Source organism: Apostichopus japonicus, chromosome 19 (assembly GCF_037975245.1).
Source record: "Apostichopus japonicus isolate 1M-3 chromosome 19, ASM3797524v1, whole genome shotgun sequence".
NCBI lineage: Eukaryota > Metazoa > Echinodermata > Holothuroidea > Aspidochirotida > Stichopodidae > Apostichopus > Apostichopus japonicus.
Window position 1 is genome coordinate 2204331 of NC_092579.1, and position 18076 is coordinate 2222406.

Here is an 18076-nt window from a genome sequence, read left to right on the forward strand (position 1 = left end):
GAAGTTCCTCTTATGCCTACAGAATACTACAACTGCGATATTTTAACACAACTAACGTTAGGCCTTCCACTGTAACCGACGCTGTACACTGCAATACATTTTGTAAACGAAATAAAACAATTCGAGGGGCTCCAGAAAGTCTTCGTTTAGCAAGATGTCGTTTTGTTCGTGGTTTAGTGGTGAAAAATATAAGGACCATTTCGAAGACGGTTTGTGCAAACTAGGACCTAGGCCTAGTTTAAATACTTACACTGTACCGGCGAACTTGTCTTGGCCTAGGATGTACTAACGTTAATCATTAACATAGAGCTAGACCCTAGTCCGCTACATGTGTAAATATACAGTACTAACTACTTCTAGTCTATGTCTATAGTATTAACCTTAAAAAAAGCCTAGATGTCTGTTTCTGTTAAGTACTCTCGGGTATCACACCGAGGATGTTGGTACGCAGCGCAGCAGTGCTAGTAAAGTAACAATACGTGGACAATCTTGTTAGGGCTAGGGCTCTCCTTAACGGCCAAGGATTGCGTATTCTAGTCTTTTATAGTCCTAGGATAGAAACTATACTAAAAAGCACGAATGGTGGAATTTTGTGGAATTTGAGTATGGCGGCCACAAGAAGGGATTAGTCTCGTTCGGGACTGCCTATGCTTTTTTATCAAATTATTAATGGCCTAGTTGCAGTCCCAAACGAGACTTCTCCCTATGGTAGTTATAAACTAATTTGAAAAACTAATTTGAAAGGTAGTGTATTACATCCACTGGGGCGGAATAACACAAGCTCACGTACTTAGCCTAACCATACATTCTGGCTCTGCATTGTTACCAGATATATTTGAAATTGCAACATTCGATGAGTGCCATTTCCTTTTAATATATGCCCCGTAAATCTACATGAAGGGCACTAGGTCTGTGTTATGCAATGCAGGAGGCATAATTATGCGTAATGAATTGATGCATTTTTACTTCTCTCTAAACATTAGAAACCGAATAATCTGATAACAATGATGTGTAATTCTGCTGTAAAATATGAAAGCTTATATTGTCCGTCAGTTAAGTTTGTCAAATGTATTTAAGTCCAGACTATGAGCAATATGTTTGTCTTTCTGATATAATATGTAAAAGAACACGTAAAAGAATTCAAACAGGAAACAAAATCTGCTGATAATATGATATCATATGATAATGATGAAACTGGCAAAACAGGATCGCATCTGAACACCTTGTTCAAAAATTTCACCCACTCCCATTAAACCCCTCCCCCATATCAGTCGCAAAATGTCCTCCCCCCTTGCAAAGTCCTGGCTACGTCGCTGTGACCGTGTTGCGTTTCATCGCTAAACGATCGCAATTGGAATAAACGTTTAGTTAAATGGCACTAGTTTTATTTTGTTATCCCGTCTATAATCCATCTTAACATCCCATAAATATCCTGGACAGTTTTTCCTTCTATGAAATCAATAAATGAAAAAAAATATTTTCACATGCAACTATGAGAGGAAAGCACTTGCTATGGACTACCAGAGCTACTGTAACTGTTTGAACAACAAAGACACATGCACTGAATAACCTATTTTTTGCGTAAAAATCCCCACAAATCTCCAACCACATTGGAGCCTAAAGTCAACATGGAAATGTAGCCTAACCATCTGTTAATTTGCTCAAATTGTGTCGCAGTTAGCTGGCACTAAAAATATTCACTGAATACTTTCGTTATTGCTGAGCTATCTTCGACCACATGGTAGTCTAGCACCTCACTAAGTCAATGGGGAAATCTAGCCTAACCTTCTGTTTATTCGCTCAATTTGTGATGCAGTTAGCTGGAACTAATTATCGATGGTATACTTTCATTATTGCTGCTATTATTCGACCACATGGTAGCCTAACACCACACTAAGTCAAAGGCAAAATCTTGCCTAAGCATCAGTTAGCACCAAAAAACAAAATAAATTGTTTACAGCTTTCAATTAGCTGGAAATCGGCGATTGTTTGGAAGGTATGTGTTGTGTTTTGAATACTATTTTATGTTCAATACAGGTTTCAATTTTGAGTAGTTTTCACCAGTATAGTACTTTCGTTTTTCGGTGGTGAGTGATTTTATCCACACATGAAAAAGGATCATTAAAAATGGCTAAAACTTGAAATATTAAGTAATTAAAACAACCATCTACACTACAAAAAGTTATTTCAGGAAATTAATCCTCAGTATTCGCATGTCTTGATTATAATCAAAACATGCAGCCCTTCGGAGTTATTGAAATCATAAAAGCACTCACGTAGCAGGTATGTGATTTATCCCCCAGAAAACGGGTATCCCATATGTGCGTACTTTTGATTCGGGTATCCGGGTGCCAGACTCAGGCCTACTGGAAATTAGTGTAGACTATAAACAACAAAAAACTGTCCTACAGTACCCATACTTTATGTCTCAACTTCCCTCTCCAGGCCTTTATGAGTGTGTAGAATGCGGATATGAATTATTCTCGAGTAAGAAGAAATTTGAACACTCCTCACCGTGGCCAGCCTTCACAGAGACAGTTCACAAAGACAGTGTTTCTAAGAGACCAGATGGACCTCAAGCTTTGAAGGTAACTTATTGTATGTTGTGCGGGCTGTCGTATATATAAGATCTGAATCACAGAGCTTTAGAGGCATTGAAGACTCATCTCGCGGCCATCTGAAAAAGTTAACTTTCTGTTGCTTGCAAGTGATGTTTTGCTTGTGTCGCTATAAAATGCAGACAGTAATGAAACGTGATACCTTAATTTTTATCTTTAGCTGGACCTGAGATGTCCATCGCTGTATCGTTTATATAATGTGCTGTGGGTATTGACCTTAGCTGCATGTACTGACTGTACACTAGTGTCTAATTACCGATGATAGCAAGCTGTGTGTGTATTTTCTGGGATCGATGGTGGTGTTTAACACTTCTGTTACTGTACACTTCATTTGAAACTACAGTAGGTCAAGTTACCGGCATTTAGACGTTTCTTTTTGCGCGAGTCTTCACACCCTTTAAATGTCATCAATATTGCTACAGATTATCACAGTTCTTTCTTGTACTGTAGGCTGTTACTCTTCATATCATTCCTAGCCATACCCAACTAAAGACAGTGATGTGTGTGACTCATTGAGGATATCTGTCAAATGCTTTGTGAACATGAACAACTTCCCCTAACAGCTAAGAAAGTTCTTATTATTTAGAGCTGTAGTGCCTGTGAGTTGACAGTTTGTAAATTATCTGTGATGTGATAGTATCACTAGGATCGGAAACCTTTTACTTTCACTGTTTCTTTTTGTTTTCTTGTTATGTTTTCGAGGGAAAATGTTATGAGTTGAGACTGAAACCAATGCCTTCCATAGGTAATGTTCAGAGCATCAGTGTGTTAGTTTCTCAAACCCACCTCCATTACAATATAAATATCGCCATAATGTAAGATAAATATTTTTTTTAAATGAAGCACATTTGTCTCGATGATGTCACATGTACACTGGATCAAGTCTTTAGCCTTTAACTGTGTATGTGAAATTGTGAAATCTCCAAAATGAAACAAGATTTTTCTGAGCTGTTTGCTTAGTTGTTCATTGCAATTATCTCAATGAAATAGACCAATAATGATAGGTGGGTTTGTGCCCTCTTTTAACTCTCTACCAGATCTGATGACTATTTTGACGACCTGATACTGTGCTCACTTGTGGGGAATACTGCTAAATGTATCATTAAAAATTTAAAAAAAAAAATTTTCTTAGTTGGCATTCTGAATGTAAAGAGTACCAAATTCACATGGTAGAAACAGTGTTATATTTTGGAAACAGATGTATTTTAATTTCTTCATATTTTTTTTTGGGGGGGGAGGTGGTAATCTGTAGCTCTTGCTAATATATCTATTCTACTGTACACAGGTATCGTGCGGAAAATGTGGCAATGGATTAGGACATGAATTCCTCGGAGGTGGACCCAAGAAGGGACAGTCACGTTTCTGAATATTCTCGTCCTCCCTGAAATTTAAGTCAAAATCAGGTAATTATCGGTACTGGTCACATTGTGACGAGCCGCATGAGGTCGGTTTGTCTTATTTTGAAACCTTTCACAAAATACAATTTTTTTTTTACAATGTTCATTTACCACAAAATGTGTAACACACTTTTGTCACTTCTTTGAAAGTTTTGGTACTTTGCATCCTTTTCAAAACTTCTAACCATCTTTGACCATCTTCTCATGTCATCTTGTCAAGTTGTCATGGTAACTATTAACTAAAGAAAGCAGTCGTGACTGAAATTTGATGGATGCATTGGTGGCTCGACAGGTTTTTGAATACTGCAAAGCAAATATTTACACCTAGAAGTCTACTTGTATACTGTACAGAAAACATGATAACCTTTTGTACATATGCAGAGAATCAAGACTACAGTTGCATATTTTATTCAGGGTAGATCTTATTGATTCAGAAGAGTAAATGATGTGTACTGATGTGCAAGATCCCCTCACTTGAAAGATCCGATAAATATTTAAATCTGGGAAACAAAGTCTATGGCTTGAAAAATGTACTTTTCATAATCAATTGTAACGAGGTGCTTTTAAGTCACTATTCTGATAACGTAGTCTGTTCTAGATGGAATAAGTAAAGGTGAAGGACAACGTGTCTACTTTTTTTACGACAGAAAAATGTCAATACTAGTTTCGTATCCTTTTATTAGGTTCCTATTGTAATATTTTTGGTGGTTTAGACTTAAAAATAATACATTTGGAATGTTGCTTAGCTGTCCATGTTCTCTGTTGATAAGAATGTCGTCAAAATGCAACTTTTTGAAGATATGTGACTTTCATCTATGAATAAGTGAGTTAAATATTAGGAAGGGGGAAACATTGTTTTCATCTAGCCTCTAGATTGCTGAGAGTGAAGGTATCAGCTGTTATGACTGCTGCCAGTTGGCCAACAGTCATTAATTTAATACTGTAACTGTACTTATGTTACCAGTATTGTGTCATGAGTAACAATAAGTGTACTACAGTGCTGGTGTCACCAGTATGGTGTTACTAGAAAGCCTACCATGCTACTTCAGTGTTGGTGGTGTCCTAGTATTGTCCTACCAATAGACCCACCATGACACCTGTACTACAGTGCTGGGGTCACCAGTATGGTGTTACTAGTAGGCCTACCATGATACTTCAGTGTTGGTGGTGTCCCAGCATGCCTTACCAATAGGCCAACCATGACACCTGTACGACAGTGCTGGTGTCACCAGTGTGGTGTAATTAGTAGGCCTACCACGATACTTCAGTGCTGGTGGTGTCACCAGTACAGTGTCACCATTAGGCCCACCATGACACCTGTACTACAGTGCTGGTGTCACCAGTATGGTTTTACTAGAAGGCTTACCATGCTACTTCAGTGTTGGTGGTGTCCGGGTATTGTCGTACCAATAGGCCCACCATGACACCTGTACTACAGTGCTGGGGTCACCAGTATAGTGTTACTAGTAGGCCTACCATGATACTTCAGTGTTGGTGGTGTCCCAGCATGCCTTACCAATAGGCCAACCATGACACCTGTACGACAGTGCTGGTGTCACCAGTGTGGTGTAATTAGTAGGCCTACCATGAAACTTCAGTGCTGGTGGTGTCACCAGTACAGTGTCACCATTAGGCCCACCATGACACCTGTACTACAGTGCTGGTGTTACTAGAAGCCTTTACATGATACTTCAGTGCTGGTGGTGTCACCAGTATGGTGTTACTAGAAGGCTCACCATGATACTTCAGTGTTGATGGTGTCCTAGTATTGTCCTACCAATAGTCCCACCATGACACCTGTACTACAGTGCTGGTGGTGTCACCAGTATGGTGTTACTCATAGCCCTATCATAATAACTGTACTGCAGTGCTGGTGTCACAGGTATTGTCCTACCAGTAAGCCATTACCATGATAGCTTTACAAGGTTCTGTAAAAAGAGGTGTTACTTACAGTGGCTATTATTGTGCAACCAATATAATTAATTGTAGCTGTGGTGCTTCTGTGTTCGCATTACCAGTATTGTGTCATAAGTACATATTATGTTAACTGTACTACTATGCTGGCATCACCAGTATTGTGTAAATACCAGTTTCAGAAATAAGGACGTTGCTACTGTACTGGTATCAACAAATCTCGTTACCATGGTAAATTTAGTACTGTGTTGGTATTGTCAGTAACATGTTACTGTGTTATTTGTAGTACTGTGCTGGTATTGCTAGTAACATGTTACTGTGTTATTTGTAGCCCTGTGTTGGTATTGTCAGTAATATGTTATCATGTTATTTGTAGTCCTGTGTTGGTATTGTCAGTAACATGTTACTGTGTTATTTGTAGTCCTGTGTTGGTATTGTCAGTAACATGTTATTATGTTATTTGTAGTCCTGTAGGCTGTGTTGGTATTGTCAATAACATGTTACTGTGTTATTTGTAGTCCTGTGTTGGTATTGTCAATAACATGTTACTGTGTTATTTGTAGTCCTGTGTTGGTATTGTCAGTAACATGTTACTGTGTTATTTGTAGTTCTGTGCTGGTATTGTCAGTAACATGTTATTATGTTATTTGTAGTCCTGTAGGCTGTGTTGGTATTGTCAGTAACATGTTACTGTGTTATTTGTAGTCCTGTGTTGGTATTGTCAGTAACATGTTACTTTGTTATTTGTAGTACTGTGCTGGTATTGTCAGTAACATGTTACTGTGATACTAGTAGTACTGTGTTGGTATTGTCAGTAACATGTTACTGTGTTATTTGTAGTCCTGTGTTGGTATTGTCAGTAACATGTTACTGTGTTATTTGTAGTACTGTGTTGGTATTGTCAGTAACATGTTACTTTGTTATTTGTAGTACTGTGCTGGTATTGTCAGTAACATGTTACTGTGATACTAGTAGTACTGTGTTGGTATTGTCAGTAACATGTTACTGTGTTATTTGTAGTACTGTGTTGGTATTGTCAGTAACATGTTACTTTGTTATTTGTAGTACTGTGCTGGTATTGTCAGTAACATGTTACTGTGATACTAGTAGTACTGTGTTGGTATTGTCAGTAACATGTTACTGGGTTATTTGTAAGTACTGTGTTGGTATTGTCATTAACATGTTACTGTGATACTTGTAGTTACTGTGCTGGTATTGCTAGTAACATGTTACTGTGTTATTTGTAGTACTGTGTTGGTATTGTCATTAATATTAATGTTACTTTTCCTCTTGTTTATCAAGCAAAATATTTGATTCATAAGTCTTAAAATTTAGACTTTGATTACAGATGGGATGTAACAGGTTTTATTTTCACAAAATATCTCAAAAGTTTCCATCAGATATAGAATGTGTTTGAGGATAGACAGTATGAAAATTACCTCTCTTTATTTTTCATCTTTTCATCAGAAATACACTATTCCACAAATTGTGTGTGTGTTTTTAATTCTTTTTACTTCATTTTCAATTTTTGCAGGGAAGAAAGAAGAAAACGGAGATGCTGGACAATAAATGTACTTTGTTGCCATGACGAGTAGCCACATCAGTTTAGTAAGTACATCACAAAAAAAAAATTCAATCACTCTGTGTTTTTCTCTCTTTGTTAAAAAGTGGGTTCATGTGAAAACCTTTTGACCAAATTATTTCAACCATGTTAAAGCAGTACTGTACTGTACTATACAAGTAACAACAGGTATTTCATTACCATAAACATTTCTGATATTGCTTGCTCATCACGTTACCATGGTGACAGATTTCAATCAGTTGTATCATGTTGGGAGTGTAAATGCAGTGGGCATACAGTACATCTCACCATGTTGTTGCAGTGGACATATATCTCACCATGTTGACAACATCAGTATTGTGGAAATCGACATCAATTACACTATATTTACTTCTAAAGTGCAATTCGGAGGGGAAAATGATGCAATTTTTTTTCATTTCTGCAGAACAAAAGAAATGTGCTGGTAAAGACACTTTGTGTACAAATGAATGCTTCAACAACACATCCTCATACATACAGTATCGCATTTGCTTTGCATGATTTCAAGTGAGGCATAAGAACTAAACGCTGCACATGATGTGATCATATTCTTAATTTCTTTGCTTCAACAGGTTTAGAGATTATAACAAGAAGAGAATATAACGAGAAGATGTTTAGATAAAGACAGTTTTACTTTGTTCTTTGGTTCGTTCCTGCCAAGTCCTGCAACCACAAGTTCCTTACTAAGCCTTATAGTAGCGTGTCTTTCATACTCAGTACCTTAGAATAAAGATTGTAGAAGTTTACACTTTTCATTTTATAGACATTTTATGCCGGGGTGACCAAACGAAGTACAGGTGTACCTTCATTTATTGTTACTTTTTTCATTCAGTCTCTGGGAATTTGCTTTCAAAATTGTCAAATATGACACTGGTAGGCAGCGATTTTTCTTTCTACAATATCACTGCACAAAAATTACAGAAAAAAACTGTGTGAGTATTAGCGATAATGTTTAATTTTCAAATATATATGCAGACAATTTCAGTTTCATATGCCTTAGTGAAATATGATTAGAATGAATTGATTTACAGTGGCCTTCCAAGAAAAGTCAATCGTCCTTAACACTAGTGAACTTCAAATTTATTCATTTTGATCTTTAAGATGATAAACAGTGTTCATGAAATGTTAATCTGGACCTGCTGTTCACTTATTTAATCTTAATTAATCTGAGTACCATACAGTTGCCTTGCATATCAGCAACATTGATATTTTGATTAATTTAGTTTTATATTAGCTCAATCTATTCATCACAATTAGAACAAACCGAAACAAGTTTAAAGCCACCTGAAGTTTTTCCTGTCAATTTGGAAGCCCATGTCTTTCAAAAAGTGACACCACTGATAGTGAATAATGATTTGGCCCTCAAATATGCTGCCATCAACCCTCCCCCCCCTTACCCCAACTCCAAAAATCAAAGAAACAACAATTAGCAAAAATCATAGAACTATAAACAAATGAGTTGTCCTTTTGAACTCAGCATTAAGCTTCAGTTAGGTTGTTGAGAGTTGTTCTGTCACTCCAGTGTCCTTGCCTGTGTGCTGATCCCACTTGGCATGTTAACTCTATCATGGTTAATTCTCCAAGGCTTGTTTTCCTTTATGGTTTCATTGCTAAAGAATGGTCTACAGATTGTAACAATGGCTACTAGATATTAAAATGAGATAAATCAGCGCGTTGAAAAGTACTCAGATGCAAAACACACTCAAACACCTGCTCCCAAATGGATTTTAATATCTCCGTTACCATGGTAATGATGGACAATTTGTTTATCCTTGCCACATATATAGAATTTTGTTTTCTTCTTGAGGCATGAAGATAGATGATGGAGATTTAAAACTCAGGTTCTAGTTGTAGTGTTTCTCTCTCATAGTGAATTTCATATCTTTCCACTTCAAAACATTTATGAAAATAAAGGGGGGGCTGTTACAGTTTTTTTTTTTGCACATTTTGTTTGGTAGCAAGTTATTCATGAAGAAGGAAAATGTGATCTCATAGCAACTAAGTGATATGGATTTTAGAGAGTTGGAGAAATGAAATAATCATGCTTAAAGAATAATTTGCAAACTATTAGTGACAGTAGTCTGCACAATCATAACCCTTTATGTGAATTTTCCCCATCAGAATTATCTATTGCTTGACATAGTTAACAGCCAATAGCATCGTACTTTTCCTGGAGCATGATTATTCAGTGACAAACACAGAACAATGGAAGTAATAGATTGAACATAATAAATCATTTGGAGATTGTGTCTTACATAGATTATGCCTGTTTTCATCTACTCGTTTCCAAGGATTAATTGGATTTTAGTGCCTCATTTTTTTATGTTGTCAAAGCTATATTATTATTCATGGTTATAAGCTTAGGGTTTTCATTTCAATATTCACTCAGGATAATTCTTGTAGGGCCGTGGCTACTTTATGGTAATTACTTAAAACTTTGCATATGCTTATATGGAATCATTACCATATGATATCCCCCCCCAATCCACCCATCCCCCACCACTTCACTCGCCTTACCCTCCTCTATTGTATGTTTAAATCGCACAACTTTTACAAGAAAAAAGTGTCATTTACAGACCGTTTCATATATTTAAGAGTTTTTGTTTTTCATGGTGTGTGATATATTGTGGGTCTTTACAAGGCCATTTATCTATGTATTAGAATACTGGCAGTGATTGCCCACCCTGTGAACTTTTGGAATCCCTGCAATGATACGCATATGACGTCAGAGAGCAAAACTCTAGCATGACCAGAGAGCTCTCAGACCGATACCTTTAGGCTAGTATTCATTGCTCGGCTGATTCCATCAGTTCATATCGGTGACCAATCATGGATTCTCGTTATGGCAATGAAGTTTCTTCTTCTTCTTCTTCTTATATTTATGTTTTGTAACATTTTACCCATAAATGCCTTTTATTAATTGTGTCCTTTGTAGCCCTACTGTAGGTTGAATCATAGGCTTTCATGTTTTGTATTTTTCAAATTCAGGAACAGCTCCATTGAAGCTCTTTCATTTTTGTCGATTTACATCACAATAACTAAAAGTGCCTTTATGGGGTCAGCAAGGGTTTACACCGTCTCAATATTCAGATGTTAATAAAGTATATTGATATTCAGAGATATTTTAGTTCTGTATATGAATATATATATATACAACTATACATTTTTGTGAATCTGTAAGTTTTGTTTGGAAAAGTTTCTTGATTGTAGAACCGCGTCTATATATGTTGGATTGCCATACAGGGAAACTTTATATCCGTCAACTTTGTGCAATATCCAATAGATCACTGTTGCTTAGAATAATGTTTTACTTAAAGGGGTATCGTCTTAGACCTTTTTCGTTTTAGCAATGCAATGTTGATATTGTTATGGTAATATGTCTTCAGTGTTTGCTAGTCTGTGGACAATACATCAAGTGAAGTTCGAATTGCTTAAAACGTATTAATAATCCGTAAAATGCATATCTATTCATGTTTAAGCAAATAATTGTAGTGTTTACTTTTGAAATTGAGACACTTCATTAAATGTTGTCATTCTTTGTTAGTCATTATTCACAGCTATTTCCCAATCATCAACTATAATTGGATGTAAGATTATTAATATGTACTGTAAGTAATAAATCTCTTTCAATATTTTAATACACCAGTACTTTTCAAGTAAAAGTCATGCTTATCTTGTTTACCGTCTTTTATGTCATAATGTGAAGATTAAGTTTTTATGACAGATATTTTTCGTCACCCGGAAATGCCAGATATCAGTAGCTACGTAAGATATGGTTTGATAACTGCCCAGGTCCCTCTCCGCTCTTGTCAGCTGCAAACTACCTCTATGCACAGTGATGACAAAACTCTCCACCGCCTCATACCCCTCTCACCCCCCCCCCTTGCCCACCCCACATACGGAAATTAGGCTAACTTCGACCTTTCATCTGTGATCACCTGACCTTTGGCTATTAACATTTATGCACTGCATATATATACAGTCTGATATTTTACATGTGCATGAGGGTTTCGGCCACTGTTATTTGTGTATTCCTTGCTGAAGGCAAAATGAATCTATGCGATTGTGATGGCAATGTCTCCGTGTGAACATGTTTAGACCTCACAAGTGGTGCTAATGGGACGAAAGAAATTCATTGTCACAAGTTGTCAAACAATAATCATTGTTTTTCCAGACACGAGATTAGAATAAAGGAAAATGTCAGCGGTTTGTAGCTCATCCAATCAGTGGCGGCGGAACCGGGGGGGGGGGCTCAGCCCCCCAATGAAAAATTTGAGGGGGCAAATGCATGATAAGCCCCCCCAATATTTACCAAGGCTCCGAAACGTGCATCTGCCCATTTTTCAATGCATACTTGTTGATCTGTCCGATGCACACGTATACTATTTAGGTGTAATAATTTTAGTAAATGCTGGGAGGACCCTCGGCCCGTCAGACTGCTATTGAAAACATTAACATTCTATGGTAAAATTATGGTTGCTGGTTGGTGACACAAATGGTAAATGCTCACAAGTAGTAGTGAAATGTAATGGTTTACTGAGTTGAAAAGTACAGCAGGGGTAGTTCCGACACGGTTTTTTGCACAAACTTTGCCAACTTTGTCCTTTGACTTATAATTTTGTTATTTCCTTTTGTTTGTTGAAGAAATAATCGTAACAAACTATATTTGCATGTATTTTATCTTTCATCTAACAGCGATTCAGCCACGTGGGGTAATCCAGCCCCTAAAACAAAATCAGAAGCTCAGTTCTTCCACCCCTCCACCTTCACCCCACCCTCACTGGCAGATATAATATTACAAAACAATATAAGCCTACAGTACATAAATATATGGCATGTATTTGCGGCACAGTGGAAAATGCTTCAACATTGTTTCAAAAGTTGTTATAAAAAAGCACACTTTTTCATCTTATCATCCTCCATTCTACCAAAATTCCTCAAAAGAAAATGCTCCCATGCCCCCTTCCTTAATCTGGACAAGTTAGCATCATACCCCCCCCCCCCCCCCTGTACAAAGCAGAAATGCGCCCTGAAAGTCAAATCTAATCATTGCAAACGCGAAACACCACTGTAGCGTAGGTGACGTTCCTTTCAAAGAATCGTTCCATAGGGAGGGTCGAATATGACAATGCTACCCTAAAAACGGAGAAAAACAAACACTTTCAAATCTAAAAAAAAATAGGGAAGCGAAGAGCAAAGGACAGTTTTTTCTCGAATACTAAGAAAGAAAGTCAAATGCGGCAAGAAGTTTGGGGTAGACTACCTTTTGGCATAGGCCTATATACCACGTTTCTGAGTATTTGCCATGTTCATTTCGACACATCATTTTCATCTATCTGAGTTCAGCTAACGAACCGCCCATCGACAGATAAGCACTGCACGCAGTGGCGTAGCCAGGATTTTTTCAGTGGGGGGGGGCGCTGGGGGGTTTGACCATTTCCAAGGAGGGCGTCTTGTTACTATCTAAGCGGAGCGCAGCGTACAGAAAAAAATAGCTAAAAAGGCCTCCTAGATCGTCGGAAAAGACACTTCCCAGGCCTTGAAAGCAGGGACGTCAATCCGATTTGAAAGGTGGGTGGGGCGTAATCGATTCGATTATTCCGGCCGCAAGTACCGTACTACCTAAGCGGAACTCCACCATCGGTTGGCGCGCAGCGTATCAAGAAAATTTCAGATTTCAATACCTGCTAGATCGCTGGAGATGGCACTTGCCAGGCTGGATAGCAGCCATCTAGTTGCGTGATTTCGGGAGAAAATTACAAATTCGTCCCTCAGGAAATCTGCAATCAAGTTCATGCGGCCTTAATTTTTGGTGGATTATTTCTGTTATTAGTGATTCCAATTTACATGAACATTAGAACCCAGTGCAAGTTGACAAATGATGCGGCGACTGGAAACCCCAGCCCCATTTTGCCCTATGTTTCAGGATAGAATACCCCTCATTTGTTCGAACCCATGACAACTAACAATCTGTGAATAAATTTACTTCGAAATGGGCACATTATATTGCACCAAGTCGGTCAAGGAATGACCCCAGGGCCTCAGATATAGGCCTATAGGAACGATGTCCCAAAATGTCCCCGGACATACAATAGGCGAAGGAAGCTATCCGCCGCGACTACACGTGAGTTTCTCGAATTGCCATCCTGGGAGTCATACCACAAAATGGTGCATTCCCTCATACGCCATTATTAATAATTTAAATAAGTAACTAGTTAGGCGCAAATGTGGCCAAAAGTCGTCATACGTACGCCAGCATGTTAAACCACCAATGACCACCAAATGACCAATGGGACTGTGTCAGTTTAAATGTTTTGCTAGGTCTACGAGAATACATTTCTATGAAATTGGAAGCAAGGATGGCAAGACAAACCACTTTAATTATATTTTCAGGACCTCACACATGCGCATGTAATGTCAGACTAAGAAAAGGTCCCATGTGAGCGGTGGCTAAAGTGATGAAGGCATCAAAATAATGCTAGGTGGATCTGCATCTAGTAATCGGGTGAATTCTGGTCGGAGCGTACTATGTTACCCCCGTGTACCCAGTGTTCTCACTGTGGGGTAAACTCCGTCATCACTCAACAACTAGGTAACATGGGATGCGCTGCCACGGAATATGCTCCCAATTTCATTTCCCCAATATTAGGGAACGGGCACCGTCTTTGAAACACCATCTACAACTAAACAACAGATATGTACAGGCTTTGGCTCTAGCTATGAAGTGCAATGACTTCTTGAACTAGTTGTGGGCTCCGGCCGCACTGTTATGCGCACACAGCTTGTGGTTTCAATCTCAAGTTTCGCTCGTCGCGACAAACAGACAAAGTTGCAGGTCATACCGATGTGAAAAATCTCGGTCACTTTCATGGGCGGCGATCCTGGGGGGGGGGGGGAAGGGGGATATATCCCCCCATGAAAATGGGTGGAGGGGATGTAATACACCATATCCCCCCACCAAATGCCAGGATAAGAATATTTTCATGCCTACATTTATGCATCATCGTTAATGTACGGCTCATTTTTAGCTTCATTTCTCGCCTACTATAAACGCAGTGCGATCTTTTCAAATAAAGCGTCCTTATAAAGCAAGAATAGTTGACTGTAGGCTTCATTGGCCCTATAACAACAAAATGCATTATTGCGCCCACGGTATTGATATAGTACATATATGCACCCTCATAGTATTCAAATCATCGAGGTAAATGAATCTGGAGAAACTATCACACAGTAAATACGCGCGTACGCGCATACCATGCATGGAGGGTCATGTGATGTCAACGAGGTAAATGAATCTGGAGAAACTATCACACAGTAAATACGCGCGTACGCGCGTACCATGTATGGAGGGTCATGTGATGTGTTCCAGGGTGGTACTAATATACTACTCTCCCTATTACGCATGATGATTTCACCCAACTAGTACGTAAATGTGTTTGCGTGCTTAGAGCAGCAGACGACACCCGTTACCTAGCAATAACCGTGCCTGTAGCCAAACGTGATAGATATATTCCCATCGAGCAGCATTAGGCTCTGTTTCATGGAGAATTTCGTGGTTGCACTGAACTAAACATTTTCCCACAGCAACACGTCCAGTTCAACAATCCTTTTCGACAAAAAAAATCGTTCTTGAAATACAATTCAGCGACATTTCCCGCTGCAAGCCCAATGTATCTGTACTTGTTCTGTGCCAGCATGTCTAACGTTAGCATATTAGCTATGAAGTACCAGTACCTTCTTACGCCGTTAGTTCCCATGTCCGATCCGTCTTGGTGCAAATATTTCACGAAGTCACTAGCACTATTCTCGAACTGCTACAGAGAAATATCAGTTTGGTACCACCCTGGAACACATCACATGACCCTCCATGCATGGTACGCGCGCGCCTATAATTGACATGAATCCTCCAGATTCATTTACCTCGATGATTCATATAGGCCCTATAGTAGGCCTACACACGTACATGTTCCCTCGAACAGCTGAGAATTTCATGTTACCAGGGTAATGCACGTTTCACCTGGATGCCCTAGCAATCGGTACCTAGGAATGTAACTATGTGTAATTGTGTATTGCATGTGTATAGGCCTATAATAGCCTGCATGAGGCCATTTTCTTCATCGAATAATATAAAAGAGCTCTCGAACATTCTAACGTAGCGCCTGAAACAAGATTGACAGGGGCAATTTTCCCAAAATAACACCCGAAATTTAAAACAAAAGTATTTTGGATCCTGATTATGAGACATTTCGGACATGATATCCCTATTTTAAAATTGGGTATATGCCACTTGGAAACCTCGGGAAGTGCCGTTTCCGGCCATCTAGAGGGTTTGTTAATCCCAAAATTTTCTTGTACGCTTCGCGCCAACTCATGGTGGCGCTACGCTTAGATAGTCAACAAGGTCATATCCCCCCCCTCCCCCACTCGGAAGTACGGATCGCCGCCCATGGTCACTTTACATAGAACTGAACTTTTAATATTCGATGATATGAATCCTGAGATGAGTAAGCCCTAACCAAATAGAGCCACGACACTAAAATGTGTGGCAGGGTGGGGGGGGGGGACGTGCCACTCCGCAGGATTAACGCCCATGCTTGTAAGCTGCTCTAAAGTTTTCTCAACATCCTTTATTCTGATATCCCATATCTTGATATGGTCATTAAATAGTTTAGTGAAATAGCAAAAAAAACAACCTGGTAAGTTATTTTGAAATATCCTGACATATCTTTTGTGAGTTTGACACCGGCATTGACATTTTTCGACAAATCTGCAAATTGCGCGTGGAAAATAAGGAAAGATTGACTGGGCTTTCAGCCAAGTAACATTCTGAATGACCAAACTATATGTCAAACTGACATCAAAGATTGCGACTGAAACATTATTAGGGTGATAGACTGAATCTCAGCGATAGTATTGTCTCCTTTCTTGAAAATTTGTTTTTTTAGCGGTTTTAAGAGCATCAGGGTACGTCCAAGAAGTGAAAACCCGGCCTTTGCGCTATGTCACGTCCGGATTTGCAGCAACTATAGCCTACTGCCGGTCCGCGGTCGAAAGGTCGTTCATGAGTGGTCATCATGGAGATTCGATACCATGCAGACCAATCAATGATATATTTTTTGCACATGTAACTTTTTTTTGGAAACCTAAAATCCCAGTGGGGGGCGACTGGGGGACGACAAGCTATCATGGGGCTGTCGCCCCCACGCCCCCACCCCCCCCCCCTTGGCTACGCCACTGACTGCACGGATATGTATATAACAACTTACCAAACCATTACTAAATATACCTGTAAGCTATCTCATACGTTGAAAACCAACAACATAATATTAGGACGTATACTTCTGCATTAGAGATAAGTATTACCCTGTACCTCTCAGTGTCTTCATTTCTAGGGTCTTCCTTTTAGAAATTTATGAGTCTTCCATCTTCGTTTTGGAGGTCTTCCATTTGTAACCACTCTCGTTCTAGTTACAATCTTCATTGATTAAAGTAACCATTACTGTACATAATTTTATCTTATTTTACAGTTTATCTATTTTCCAACGAATCTGTATTTGTGGCAAAGATACAATCGACTTATAAATGGTTGAAAAAGATGTTATGTTTTTATTTCTATAGATGACGGCGAGACAAACCTTTCATTCATAATTTACTTGGTTTGAAATCAAAGCCTCTTTATCTGGCTTGATATGGATACTAACTTCCGCCCACAAATATGGTTTTGTAATAATAATTATTGCATAAATAGAATACGTGGATCTCCTCGGGTTATCAGTTTGTTGATGCATTGTGTTGATTAGAATGTACAAGACTCAGAGACGGGAATGTAGGTTGGTCGTGGAGGGGAATGGGTGTAAGCACTTTACGCGGCAGTCAAGCGCGGATCCAGTGGTGTATGACCCACCCAACCAAACCCCCTTCAAACCTTCTCAAGAAAAATCAAAAGGAACTTCACATTAGCAGAAACTTGCGTGTAGACCTTATATTAGACCTAATTTATAGCCAAAGTTGCCCTTTCACGTAGCCTATAACGTCAACTTCCGTCAAATACCCCCGCAGAGTCGTCTGCAACGACCCAAGGGCCACACCCCTCCTTTCTTAGTTCTGCTGCACCTGACCCTAACAGTTCTGTAATGGTTGTAATATGCTGCATTTTTTATGCATTATTCAGGGATCAACCACATTTTTGTAACGGGGGGGGGGGGGGGGGTTCAAATGTTAAGTCGTTCTGGCAGGGCTGTAAGGGCTATTGTCATATTTGTAATTTTACGTATACAAGCACCTTGTTATAGTTATAGTGTTTGTTATATATATATAGTTATATATACTATTTTATAGTTTTATATAGCGATATGACTCATACATTAAATGAAATACGATACCCTTCTACTGCTACGTAGTGTCTCAGTCACCTAATTAATTATCTCAGACCACAGACATAGCGTGACAACGAAGACTGAACTAAATTACAACCGCCGACAGTTAACTATTGTACCGTAACAATAATAAGTAGGTGTAAATTCCATGAAACGCCTTAACAGGGTTTG

At 38.8% G+C, this 18076-nt stretch overlaps 1 protein-coding gene and 1 long non-coding RNA gene across 2 annotated transcripts; one reads left to right on the forward strand and one right to left on the reverse strand.

The window, feature by feature from the left end:
* The first annotated feature begins 11 nt into the window (after positions 1-11).
* On the forward strand, positions 12-10428 carry LOC139959888 (methionine-R-sulfoxide reductase B1-A-like). The gene is made up of 5 exons (XM_071957803.1): positions 12-209; positions 2446-2588; positions 3904-4021; positions 7464-7537; positions 8102-10428. The coding sequence occupies exons 1-4, from the start codon at positions 155-157 to the stop codon at positions 7496-7498; spliced, it is 351 nt and encodes a 116-aa protein (XP_071813904.1). The 5' UTR covers positions 12-154; the 3' UTR covers positions 7499-7537; positions 8102-10428.
* Positions 4720-7454, reverse strand: LOC139959889 (uncharacterized). The gene is made up of 2 exons (XR_011790251.1): positions 5333-7454; positions 4720-5112 (listed from the first exon to the last, which is right to left on the reverse strand). It is a non-coding gene; the product is annotated as an uncharacterized lncRNA (long non-coding RNA).
* Positions 10429-18076: the final 7648 nt, after the last annotated feature.